The sequence below is a fragment of the Strongylocentrotus purpuratus genome, unplaced genomic scaffold (assembly GCF_000002235.5).
Source record: "Strongylocentrotus purpuratus isolate Spur 01 unplaced genomic scaffold, Spur_5.0 spur5_contig_114, whole genome shotgun sequence".
Lineage (NCBI taxonomy): Eukaryota > Metazoa > Echinodermata > Echinoidea > Camarodonta > Strongylocentrotidae > Strongylocentrotus > Strongylocentrotus purpuratus.
The window spans coordinates 1-11,672 of NW_022144760.1; the positions used below are offsets into that span (position 1 = coordinate 1).

Genomic DNA, 11,672 nt, shown 5'->3' on the forward strand with positions numbered 1-11,672 from the left:
AAGTACAATGTGTGTCGCACTTCACAGCGAAATTGTTTTTTTTTCCAATTCATTTGATGCATGAAGACTTGCAGGAGAAGACATCGCACTGAGAAATGGACAATATTAAAGGGCTCAAAAAGGAAGATTTTTTTTGTAATGTTTTATGATCAATGCATGACTTTAAAACGCCCCATCTTCTAATTTGAAATCGAAATTTGATTATAAGATGAAGATAACTAAGACTTAGCTGAAATGTTGTTAGTCCTTCTTTTTTAATTTACCAAATAATGAAGTGTGCAAAACTGTAGGGAAAAAGTGCTTTCATTTGGAAATGATTGACGGGAAGCATTTCGAATTGTCGATCAGTCATCTCTATACTGATATTCACCTTGTTTTTTCGTTGAAAGAATTAAATAATTAAAACATAGGATCAGGAACAAATGATGAATTTGCTTTTTTATCACCCATGTATAATTATTATACTAACCTCAGACATCCAAGTGACCTATACAAGATATTTTATACAAAGCTAAATGTACGACGAAACGGCATGTTCAAACTCAAATATCATGGCTTTTTTATGCCTAACCATGTTTGATTTATTTCATCCAACAACACCGGTTCTTTTCTTGTTTTGTTCCAATATTCATTTCATTTTCCTACAAACATGTTTCATTGTTAGCTTCACTCTTTTGTTCCCTGTATTTGTAATGTGTGTTTCGCCCATGTTTGTAAAAAGTTGCAAAGCAAGTAATATTTATAAAGCGAATACTGTGGTGCTTAGTGATTTTCACAGACGCTTTTAATGCAGTGTTTTTCGTTTGCCCCTCGCCTTTTTGACGCTGCATAATGTCTGAAATTTTGCCTCAAAAATGCATTTTTAATCTGATTAAGTGGCCGTTCCGTGTCGACAATCGAGTCCTGTCTTGATGGCTATTTTTAGATGCCTCGACGGACGAACAATGAAATTACAAGCATTCCCTTCCGAAATTCCCCCAGAGGAATTATTGCGGCTGCCGCGCTATGACTGTTATTGATTCCAAATAATTTAGGAGTAACCAAATAGCACTGTATTTAGAATACCGCAGTTTGGTTTAAATATTCTCGGAATGTTCTTTTGCAGGTTGCGTGATATTGCATACCTGGTACTACCCGTTCTCGCAATCATCAACGATATGCACCTTCACCTACGGTGGCAAGTCGCAAGGCAGAGGCAACCAACTGGCAATTATGACACCTGTTTCCCCGCATCTCGCCCATTATTCAAAGGTAATCAAGCTCAAAGCAAAGCATATGACTGGTTCGCTGGAGAAACTAAATTAAATGAATTTGGAATAGGAGGCGTCAAAGCACGGCCTGATCATCATTGGCACATGTCGGATGCCTTGTTTGGCGACCGTTCGGATCATAAAGAGCTGTCAAATTAAGCGAGCTCAAATTGCTGGCCTATTTATAAAGCCTCATAACGCTGGGTCAGAAAAATGTCTGATGGAGCTCCACGTTTTTGTTTCTTAAATCTGCTACACCCTAACACAAAATGGCGGATTCTTCATCAACATTGGTAAAAATATCAACTGCCTGCACGTTGGGCCAGAATATTCCCAATGTTGTTAAAACTTTTAACTATCAAACAATCGAGGCGATTCGTCGGAATGTATAGCGCGTGCCATTTTTTTTTTATTTGCATCGCCAAATGTAAGAACATCGGGTGATACAATGCTAAAAACAGATCCATCAAATACATAAGTACGTTACTTAATGAATTGGTTTGTTGACATCTGACATGCACCAATTCTTTATAGAGATTTTTTATTCATGTCATTCTATTTCGAGTGTCGTCAACGCTCTTTAAAGTATAATTGTTTTAATTTCGTATTTTTGAAGCAGCTGTGAAAAATCAGTTTTGTCAATTTTAATTTCGACTTTCATTATAGAGTCCAGTATTACAATAACAAACACCACTAAAGGGCTGATACATCACAGTAATTAGACCGTCCAAAGTAAATGGTCCTTCGCTTCATTCCGCAGCAAACTCGCTTCCCAATGCATCTATTAAGATATGCTGGCATAATCAAAATTAGCCTTGGGCCCATCCCTTTGGGTCATCGGTCTTGTTGCGTGCCGCCTCAATGTCTGTGCTGGACTGTGATTCTAACCCAGATCGAAAAAACCAGGTCCAATAACAAACTGGATATTAATAACATCACACTGACAACTGGCGTATCTTCTTGCAGACAAAATAGCATTCATCATATTTTATTTCTTTTGTGCTTTTTGATACGTGATATTCCATCAATCAGTTGTACATTACATCCCATATATTTCAAATGACTATTTGGTAGTTTTTAATCAAGACGACAAAATGTCTTCTCATAATCGTAAGGCGTACATTACACACTATTTATTTTCATGGCAGTATTAACTTCACCTTATCAGGGCATTTACAATCCTGACCCATACCGAGTACATTAGAGTCAAATTGCACAAAAGCGGATTTTAGCTGGTCCCCAGAGCGGGTGGAGTCTAAAGTCCTATCTCTACTTCACTGGCTCACCGACTCATTGTCACTAAGTGCTATCGTACAGGATTACCCGTAACGCCATTGACTAGGCTCAATCCGGCTCATGTACATGAGATGACTTCCAGTGAACAGCCATTGTGAATCAATTGAATGGAATTGTATGCCCTCTGGAGCAGCTCTACTGGCTGTGTAACAAACGAACAACAAAGACTTCCATTTAAAAAGATTACCAGATCAATTAATTTCAACTCGAGCAATTTTGGTAAATTTACACTTCGCTATATACATACACGTACATGTAAGTAGGAAAATAAATGTGCTGGTGCAATATATACTGACTTTACTTTATTACACTCTTTTCGTCCAATCGAGAATATATCATACAACATTAACACAAACTTCACCAAAGCTTTGTACAACCCTCATAATTAAAAAAATGACTTGTATACTGTTTATGTTAAAGGGAATATACAACATTTGCAAACATCGAAAAATAAAACTACCAAGTTTTTGCGAATACCTTAATAGGACGTTGGTAAAATGACAGTCTAAAGCATCCTGTAAAATTATGGCACTGGTATACTGTCATTTTCAAGAAAGTGGTATTTTTGTATCAATTTCCACGCTGATCGGCCGATCAGCGTTGGAAACAACTGGCTTTTTTCAAATACTGGCCCCAATTGACTATTGCACTTGTTTGCAATCGATTACAAACCTATGAACGGGTACGAGCCAGCTAGACTGGTTCCCTGACCTTACAATTCCCCAATGTATGTAACTGCTCTGTTTCTTCTTATATGGAGTCAGGGAACCAGACTACAGGTAAAATGATCGTTTTTCTTGGTTTTTATAGCATTTTCGAACCCAAAACCTCCAAAAAGTCAGTGTAACTATATTTGCTTTATATTTCCAATCCCCCAATTCCATCCATTTCTGAAATTACAGCAAAAGCAAATGATGTATATTCCCTTTAACATTGCACAAACAGTTGTACATCTGTACAAAAAATAAAAGTTTTGAAAGAGAAAAAATCAAATAGGCCTACGTAGATAAAAGAGGGCAACATTTGCGCCGAGTTGAGGCTAGAAATCTGTTTCTTCATCATTTTCGAAAATGTTTGGCAAATTAAAAAAAAAAAAATGTAAGAAAGGGTAAAATCCTGTCCAATTCTTCTTTTGTGTGTGGTCCTATAGCACATAGAACCGTACCCAGACTTATCATTCTGTTGAATCCTGTAATCCTTGGCTATTCGAATTGATGATACATCAGGACAACAGGATGAAAAATCTCATCGTTCTTATTCTAATGTTCTTCATACTCTTACCCTGTATCCTGCAAAATTCCTTAGGCCTACATTAACTCCATGTTTTCTCACTTATATTATGCTTCAATCTTTTAGCTATGTATAAACCCAAAAGGGTGCACTCAAACTGTAAATGGATGCCTCTCAACACCTCAAACCTTGTTAAACCTCATCTCCTTAATGAGAAAAGATGGCATTTTATTGAAATGTAGCCTGTTGAGATTAACTCGTCTGGCCTTGGTTGCCATTCCCTGATGTGATAAGGTGAAGTATCGCTCGAGAGTGAGCGAGGAACAAGCGGTCGATACGCAGCGCGCGTATGTTTGACCAGGCCTAGCCTTGGGCGTCAACGGCCATTTTAATAATTATCTGCTATAGCACTGTTAACTCGCTTTTTGGTATCTTTCACATTACATAGAACTAATGTAGTAACACATTTGACATGATAATGAAAGCAGCTGGCGCATGTATTACTTGCCGTAAGCACATTCTGTGAAATGGCAAATTGTAAATGTTGCCATTTGTGAGATGTACCCCACTGTCGCCATATGATAAAAGAGTTTATTTCACTCCGAGCATTGCTCTAAGCTCTGATATATATATAAAACCAAAATAAATTGTCCACCACAAGAAAATACTGCGTTTACCACTTGGTCACGATATACCAATAAAGTTAAACCAATCTTGTCAATGTACAGCCAATCTCAAAATGCACACTGTTTTTGGAAGTCGAATACTGTTCGACATAAATATCATAATATTTTAACATTTGAAATTTACATTTTCATTACAATCAGTCTCAACATTTTGTACAGTCGACTTCGTTAATTTCACAGTGACATTCACCAATAAAATGAAGTACTTGTTGGTAAACTTGTCCATTTTACAAGTGGAGTACAATATGCGGTCATAGTTGTAGCAATTAAATTAAAGACAGATGTAAAGAACACAATTAAAAAAAACCTTGTACCATTAATTTGTTACATTTGAGAAAGTTGGTTTCATAAGATGTGCGTCAGAAATATGTGGAAAAAAAATGTTCCAATCATTTTGTTAATGGGCCTACAATACAAAACTAATAGTGTGCAAAAGTGCAGTTCTTATAATAAACTCTTTAACAGAGCGTCCTTATGTAAAGTACACGGACAGTTTCGTGCTGTGAAATTAATTTTGGAGTGCTTTTGTTTCTGTTGAAATGTCTCCTTTTTTTCCCTGCGAGACTCGTGCAGCATGAGTCGCTGATGCCATTTGTATGTTTACCCGCCTGTAGGCACCACTTCACTTAAATCAATCCTTGCTTAACTGCGTGTACAAAAATAATTACACTGCGTGAGTGCAAGTGTTGTGATGTCGAGGTTTTTTTCGGTTTTCAAAATGTTTACTGATCACTTTATTCAATATCAAAAGCAAATACAAGTCTTCAGACTTCATTAAGACCGAAGCCTTCAATGTGCGGTCACACGTAGAGACAAAAAGCCTGGCGGTAATTTGCATTGACATCTAGAGTGTCGCTTGTCGACATTCACGCCTGAAATCTAGGAAACTCATGCAATATCACGGGGCGCAAAGATTAGAAAACTGCATTACTTTTAGAACACATCAACTTTTCAGACGATGGTCCTCTTTCCTTTATAATTTTCAAACATTCATTATTATTTTTTTTATTGAGCGTTATATTTTACCATGGTAGCCGAACAGTTGTCAAACGACTGTTCTCCCTGGGGGCCCAAGTAAAAACGTAGTGAACAAAAAGTAGTAACGCTTCCCACTGACCGTGTCTTTAATACAACATGTTTTTTTTTTTATAATGACGAGTTTATTCTTTGCGTCTTTACTGGTGATGATTTGGTGAAGTATATACAGCACCTCCTAGGTATGCATTATATTTCACAAGCAGAACTGTGAGTTGCGATAGACAAATGTACAACATATGAGTTTGGCCAATATTACAATAAGCAAGACAGTTTTACAATACATACTTCAACAATGTCTCTTTTTTTTCTTCTTTCTTTTTAAAATCTCTTTCCCCATCATTCACCGTAATTGATTCTGCCTCTTTGACTACGAACCAAAAACCATTTCATCCGGCAGGGATATTGCAATATTTTTTCACCGTTGGAAGTGGATGAAGCTTATAATAATCCATCCTGGACAGGTAATGCAACAGTGTCCTTGTATGTCTTCACCTAGTCCGTGTTTGTCTGGGTGTGTCCAGTCTATAGTCAGTCATCCGCAGATGTCCGTGTCACGCAGGTGTACCGATAACCTCCGACAGAAACAACTCGGGTGCAATTAACATTACACGCGACGCCACGCGGTGCTCCGTACAAATCCAGGCATGTCAATTTTCAGAGACTCTTGCGCCAATTTCACAGGGTTGTTGGCGGGCAAGTTATTTGGGGACGCAGCAACCGGAAACTAGTGGATGGGTGATGAAGAGTTGATCAAAAGTGAGGCTTGGGTTGATGTTAAAGGGGAAGCGATGTTCGCAGTGGAGGTGGTGATAGTTGTGGGGTGGGGTGATAGTGTAACAGAGATGTGGTAACATTGTACACCGTGATTCAACGTACGCAGTATATTGCATTGGTGTAATACCAAGTTATTGTGCAAAACAGACCACTGATAATGCTGCACTCGATCCAGATTGTTGTTTTTATCAGTATTACCGAATGAGTTTACACTAAAGTTCTTTTATATATACCGAATCACTCTGAGCACATTTCGTGTCAATTTGGACCTGATTTACATGCTAGATTATGCAAAATGGAATCATCGGTTTGCGTCAGCAGAAAGACAATTTTGACTAATTAAACGATAGTTAGAGGAACTTCCGTGAGTGAAAACAATAATTGAAACATGAAACGTAACAAGGCCGAATCTTTAGAGATTAATTTTAATGCTTTTATTTGGAGTTAATGCACTGATTGACAGTATGCCTATAGCGCCAGCATCATATGCAACAGATTCATTTTGGTTTCACTCATGTTGCGGCGTTGAGTATACAAAGCAAAAAATAATCATCAATCGTAGTATTGTATGCTGCATGCTGCCGAAACAAAAATACAAGCGATAGCCTACATCGACTTGTGGGTACTAATCCTCCCTTGCCCGGATTGTCCAGAGCACGATGTTTAGCGCTTCGCGCCGAAGAAACAAATCTGGCGAGAATTATCGACACCGCCTAGAGCATGCCGTAGGGAAATCCGTGGGAGCAGCCGCGAAAACTGAAAGAAAAAAGCAGACGGATTCAAAATCGGATGAGGGAACGTGTCTTTGCCGATACTGTGCACTCGCTTGCAGGTCTGACGTGGTTTATTCCCACAAAGCTGGCGGATTTTCCCCGTTAGTTTGAGACCTAAGTTGTCGATAAGTACTGCGCCACCATTGGAATTATGGCAGTAATGCGCAGAGTGCACGATCTCCTTGTAAAGAAAATACCTTTGGCTTGAATCTGACTAGATATTCAGTTTCAACAGGCAAAGAGTAGCTATCAACTCTCGAATGTTTGCGCGCCAAGTTCTTTGTCCTCGGTGCTGGAAATACTCGCCTCAGATAATCTCTCCAAACAGGCTCGAATTTCTGTTTGTTATTTTATCAATGTCACGAACTTTTTCGTGGTCGTGGCTCAACAACATCTGCCTCGCTTTCGCTTCTTCCTAGTCGAGTATTGTGTTCCATTTTCCCATCGACAACTCAAAGGAGAATATCTTCTGCGTGCGATTGTGTCGGAGACAATTCGACATACGCTTTTACCGAATCATTCTTTGTAGCAGTAGTGCATAACGGTGTACGAAAATTCAAAAATAGAAGTTCATTATGATGCTTTTGGTTGGGAAGAACGCCTGCGGTTTTCTTAATAAGAACGGATCTCCCACTAGAGATATCTGTTGCTACAGAATGAGCGCCTGTTACGTACTTTTTATGACGTTACATTGCTTGTGCAACAAAACCGAAAACTGCCTAAAACCTCCGCCGAGTTGACACCCTATGTTCATGTCTTTTCCTGTAGCATGCGATTCGGGTTATTTTTCACACGACAGCCTTTAATGTTTCTTAGCCGCCAATAACATGTCAGTGCGCTCAAAAGAGCGATAACCACTGCTGGCCTGGCGCATGTCTCGCCATCTCGGAATCAGAAAGATGAAGTACGAAAGAGCCACAAGACCAAAAGGCAGGCGAACACAGTGTTTCCTTGCTCTTTGACCGAACACCCTGCCTGATTTTTGTGAGTTTTTAATGCAATTATTTCCTCATAAGGTCGGACAGGTACGCCATCAGAGAGAATTATTGAGACTGATCTACTCTGCCTCGTCCCTCACCGTGTCTGCCGCTGTGTTTTAATCTTTAATAGTTGCTCCCGCGGACGAAGAAACAAGAAATGAGGTTGGCCGGCCCAGCTAGCACATCAGCAAGGGAATCACAGAACCTCATGCTGCGTCATTGAAATTTTAATACGGCACTCGCGCGTCCGGGAACTCTTATCAGATTTATCAAGACGGAGTCCGGATTTATTAGAGAAGAAATAATAGGGATAACAGCCTAGAAGATATCGTATGGCGCGGGTAACCTAACACCGTTGTTGAGTTTCTTTAGGTAAATGCTAAGGACGGTCCATGAATGAGACTCGGGTCGAATCAGACGGAAGTGGGTGGGACAAAACAACAACATTTGGTTTCTTCTGAAAACGTTCATAATTTAAGCTCTATAAAAGTAGAACGCCATCATTACCTTATAAATCAGTATTCGGGTTAATTTCTTGTTCCCAGTCACCCCTATCTGATCTTTTTCACACAAATGGGCAATTGTTGCCTAATATTTTGGCTAATATTGTCAAAATATGAATTGCCTACCCAGTGGCAATATGCTCTCAAAATTAGCAAACTTTTACTTGAATTTACCGAAACTTCAGGTAATCTCATACCAATTGTTGTGCAAAGTAACATAATAAATCATTTAGACCATAGGTTTTTTTTACTTGTATATTTCACGTCGGTCCATTCAGCAACGATTTACTGCAGTTTTATTCATTTTCATTTTGAATAATTGTTTTCACTATTTTGGGTTTTGTTTAATAATTTCGAAATTGTAACCACATTTTGTTTTATTACAGTCAGAAATTTTGAATTTATGCCACTCGGCGTGATCACTTGAACACCTCCATGTTGGGAATGAAACAAATAGTCCTTTAGCGTACCACAAAGGATGCTATCCTTGTGTGCGCTCTGGAAAGCTGTATGATTACAATAGAATCAATACATGATGGATGCAGGTGACGAAAACTACTCTGATAATGATTTAATGGATGGATGGCCTCTGTTGGCCCTCTCTCACTGATGAGTGCATTGAAAGACGACGATTAAACTTCTATGCTTACCAAGCGCCAAGGCTATTGTAGACTAGACAGTCCACGTCGGAAATGAAAAACGCAGAGTTTAGAACTCAAGGGAGACCAAATTAGACACGTTACTGCTGGAAAAAGTGTCCTCGTGCTGACGATTATGCATGCTTCGATTTGTTCTTGTATTTTACTTCCGATATTTGGGCATGACTTTAAACACATTAATTTGTATTCAAAGGCTAATTAGGTAAGTGCCTTTCTATCAACGGCAATTACCAAAATGTTCAATCGGCTTTCGTCAACGAGGGCTCACAGCAAAGCGTCTGCAACGAAACGCTCAACGCCGTGTTAACGCTGCGTGCGCAGATAGAATGAAACATAATTGATTCTGGCAATACCTCTTTAATGCAATGCAAAAAGAATGCGCTAAAGGTGAGCCTATAGCTCAAACACTTCTCGGATTTCGTCGGATCGAGCGCGGGGATCCGTTCGTCGTCATCAGTCATTCAGAGATGTCATCATTTCCATTATGTCAAGTTATAATGCAGTCCCGTATGGCAGGTCATAATATAATGGTTTTGTTGTGTTTGTGTATGTTAAGTTCCAGAGATGAATGGAAAAATTGGGTATTACCTTTTCTACTTCACTGAAAACGAACCTTTTAAAGTTCGACAGGTATTTGTAGTCATAGAGACACAGGTAGAATCTGGCAAAGCCAAAGTGTTTGACTGTTAGTACGTCTAATTAATAAGTTTGTGGAGGTGATCAGGTGATTGGTTGGGTTTGCTCTTCGGCCACGTTACTTAGCTAGTTGAAATTCAAAAATAAGATCAGTAACATATACCTTCTTTCCGACAGAATGGTTTGCATGGCATAGGGATTGGATGTGTTTGATTAGTGTAGCTTGGCCAATCTAGCAGCCGTTCCTTGTTCAGTGTGAGTGTGAATTTGGACTGGGAGTGAGAAACTTCCTTCTTGAACTTGGGTTCTTGGCTCTCCCCTCGCAGGTGGCTGAGCTGGACGGTAGACGGGGTCTTGGACTCGTGTCGTCGTCCTGCTTCTTGCTGAAAGCCCGCATGAAGGCCTGGCGGTACCTGGGGTTGGTGATGTTGTAAATAATGGGATTGACGGCTGAATTCAAGTACATCATAACGCGGCAGAATTGAGTCCAGGGCCTTCCAGTTTCGAGGAAAGTATCATTGGTAACCATAGCCCAGAGTGATGTCAGTTCGAATGGGGCCAGGCATAGGAAGAACATTGTTCCGTTAGCGATCAGCATTCGACTGACTCGGTCTCTCATCTCGGTCTTACGCTCCCTGGAATTATGGCGGCATGGTCTTTGAGACTCGGTCGTTGATGGCGCGGAATATACAGACGTAGATGATGACGTTACCGGAGAGGGCCACCAGGAATGGTAGAGCTTGAAGCCGTCGGTAACGAAGGCTACCCAGCTTGCATGAGCTACCGGTACGCAGGTCTTTCTGGAATGTGGATTGTGGAGAATATCGGAGAGATTCGCATTGGGTGCCCATATGTCAGCCTTGTAGTACGTTTTCTTGGATAGCGCGGACTTGGCCGGTATCAGTAGCGTTGCGATCACGCAGCACGCTAACCACGCACCAGAGATGAGCTTCAGTGCTCGCTGCTTACTATTCAGTTTATAATCATGCGGTCTGCAGACGCGTAGAAGCGCCCCACAGACACCAGCGTGACTAGCGTGATGGACGTGAAGTAGCACCAGCCTTTCGTGAAGGAGATCAGCATACAGCCGGAAATGCCTTTCGATCCCTCGTCGTAGACATCGGGTCGGCTGATGTGCATACCGAGTTTCTCCCCGATGGCCACGCACAGGAACACGATGTCTGCCACGGCCAGATTGATCAAGTAAAAATTCACGACAGTCCGCATCCAGCGAACTCGAAACACCACGAAGAGAAACGCCATGTTACCCGCGAGTCCGATAGCTAAGATAATGGGCATTATACGAGTGATTAGGATTAGTTCAGATGGGTGATATAACACTTCATCAAGATTCAACCAATCAGTCGTATCAGGGAGACCATCTGGGAAAGCCACCCAATCGGAATAGTTGAGGGTATCCCAATACAGGGTTCCATTCTGCAGGTACTCTTTGGACCGCATTGGGCCGGAGCCTTCCGAAGTCATCTCGATTGTATTACCGACAAACAACAAGCCGAAGTGAAGCAGCGAGAAGTTTAGATCAGCATCGTCGGTCCGATCACTCCACGCTAATGCACGATTTCTGTTTGCCTTGTTGAGCTCCGTTGCCGGCTTGATAATGTGTCACGCGGCAACTAGATTTCGGCCCAAGAACTCGAGAGAAGCAGAATATCGCGTTGATGTCAACGCGGTCTGTGAGGCGAATGATGCAAACGAGACAACATTTGCTCCGAAGTGTTTCGGGACGAGGCTGTTTACCCAACTGTTAAAACTCGTGGCCGGTTGCGTTGCTGCATTATAGCAAACACGAGTCGAGCCCGCGATGTGTGCAGCATCACGACAGTGCA

At 40.8% G+C, this 11,672-nt stretch overlaps 2 protein-coding genes across 2 annotated transcripts; both read right to left on the reverse strand.

Moving 5' to 3' along the window:
• Nucleotides 1-10,075: 10,075 nt before the first annotated feature.
• On the reverse strand, nt 10,076-10,444 carry LOC115928816 (thyrotropin-releasing hormone receptor-like). The gene has a single exon (XM_030996998.1). The coding sequence runs from the start codon at nt 10,442-10,444 to the stop codon at nt 10,076-10,078; it is 369 nt and encodes a 122-aa protein (XP_030852858.1).
• Nucleotides 10,445-10,466: 22 nt separating this feature from the next.
• LOC115929161 (somatostatin receptor type 5-like) lies at nt 10,467-11,310 on the reverse strand. The gene is made up of 2 exons (XM_030997852.1): nt 10,843-11,310; nt 10,467-10,625 (listed from the first exon to the last, which is right to left on the reverse strand). The coding sequence occupies exons 1-2, from the start codon at nt 11,308-11,310 to the stop codon at nt 10,467-10,469; spliced, it is 627 nt and encodes a 208-aa protein (XP_030853712.1).
• Nucleotides 11,311-11,672: the final 362 nt, after the last annotated feature.

Excerpts from the sequence above, each read along its gene's own strand:
- LOC115928816 (XM_030996998.1), bottom strand. The coding sequence starts at position 10,444 with ATGAGAGACCGAGTCAGTCGAATGCTGATCGCTAACGGAACAATGTTC.
- LOC115929161 (XM_030997852.1), bottom strand. The coding sequence starts at position 11,310 with ATGACTTCGGAAGGCTCCGGCCCAATGCGGTCCAAAGAGTACCTGCAG. Across the intron at positions 10,626-10,842 it reads CGCTAGTCACGCTGGTGTCT|AAAGACCTGCGTACCGGTAG; the intron begins GTGGGGCGCTTC and ends TCCACATTCCAG.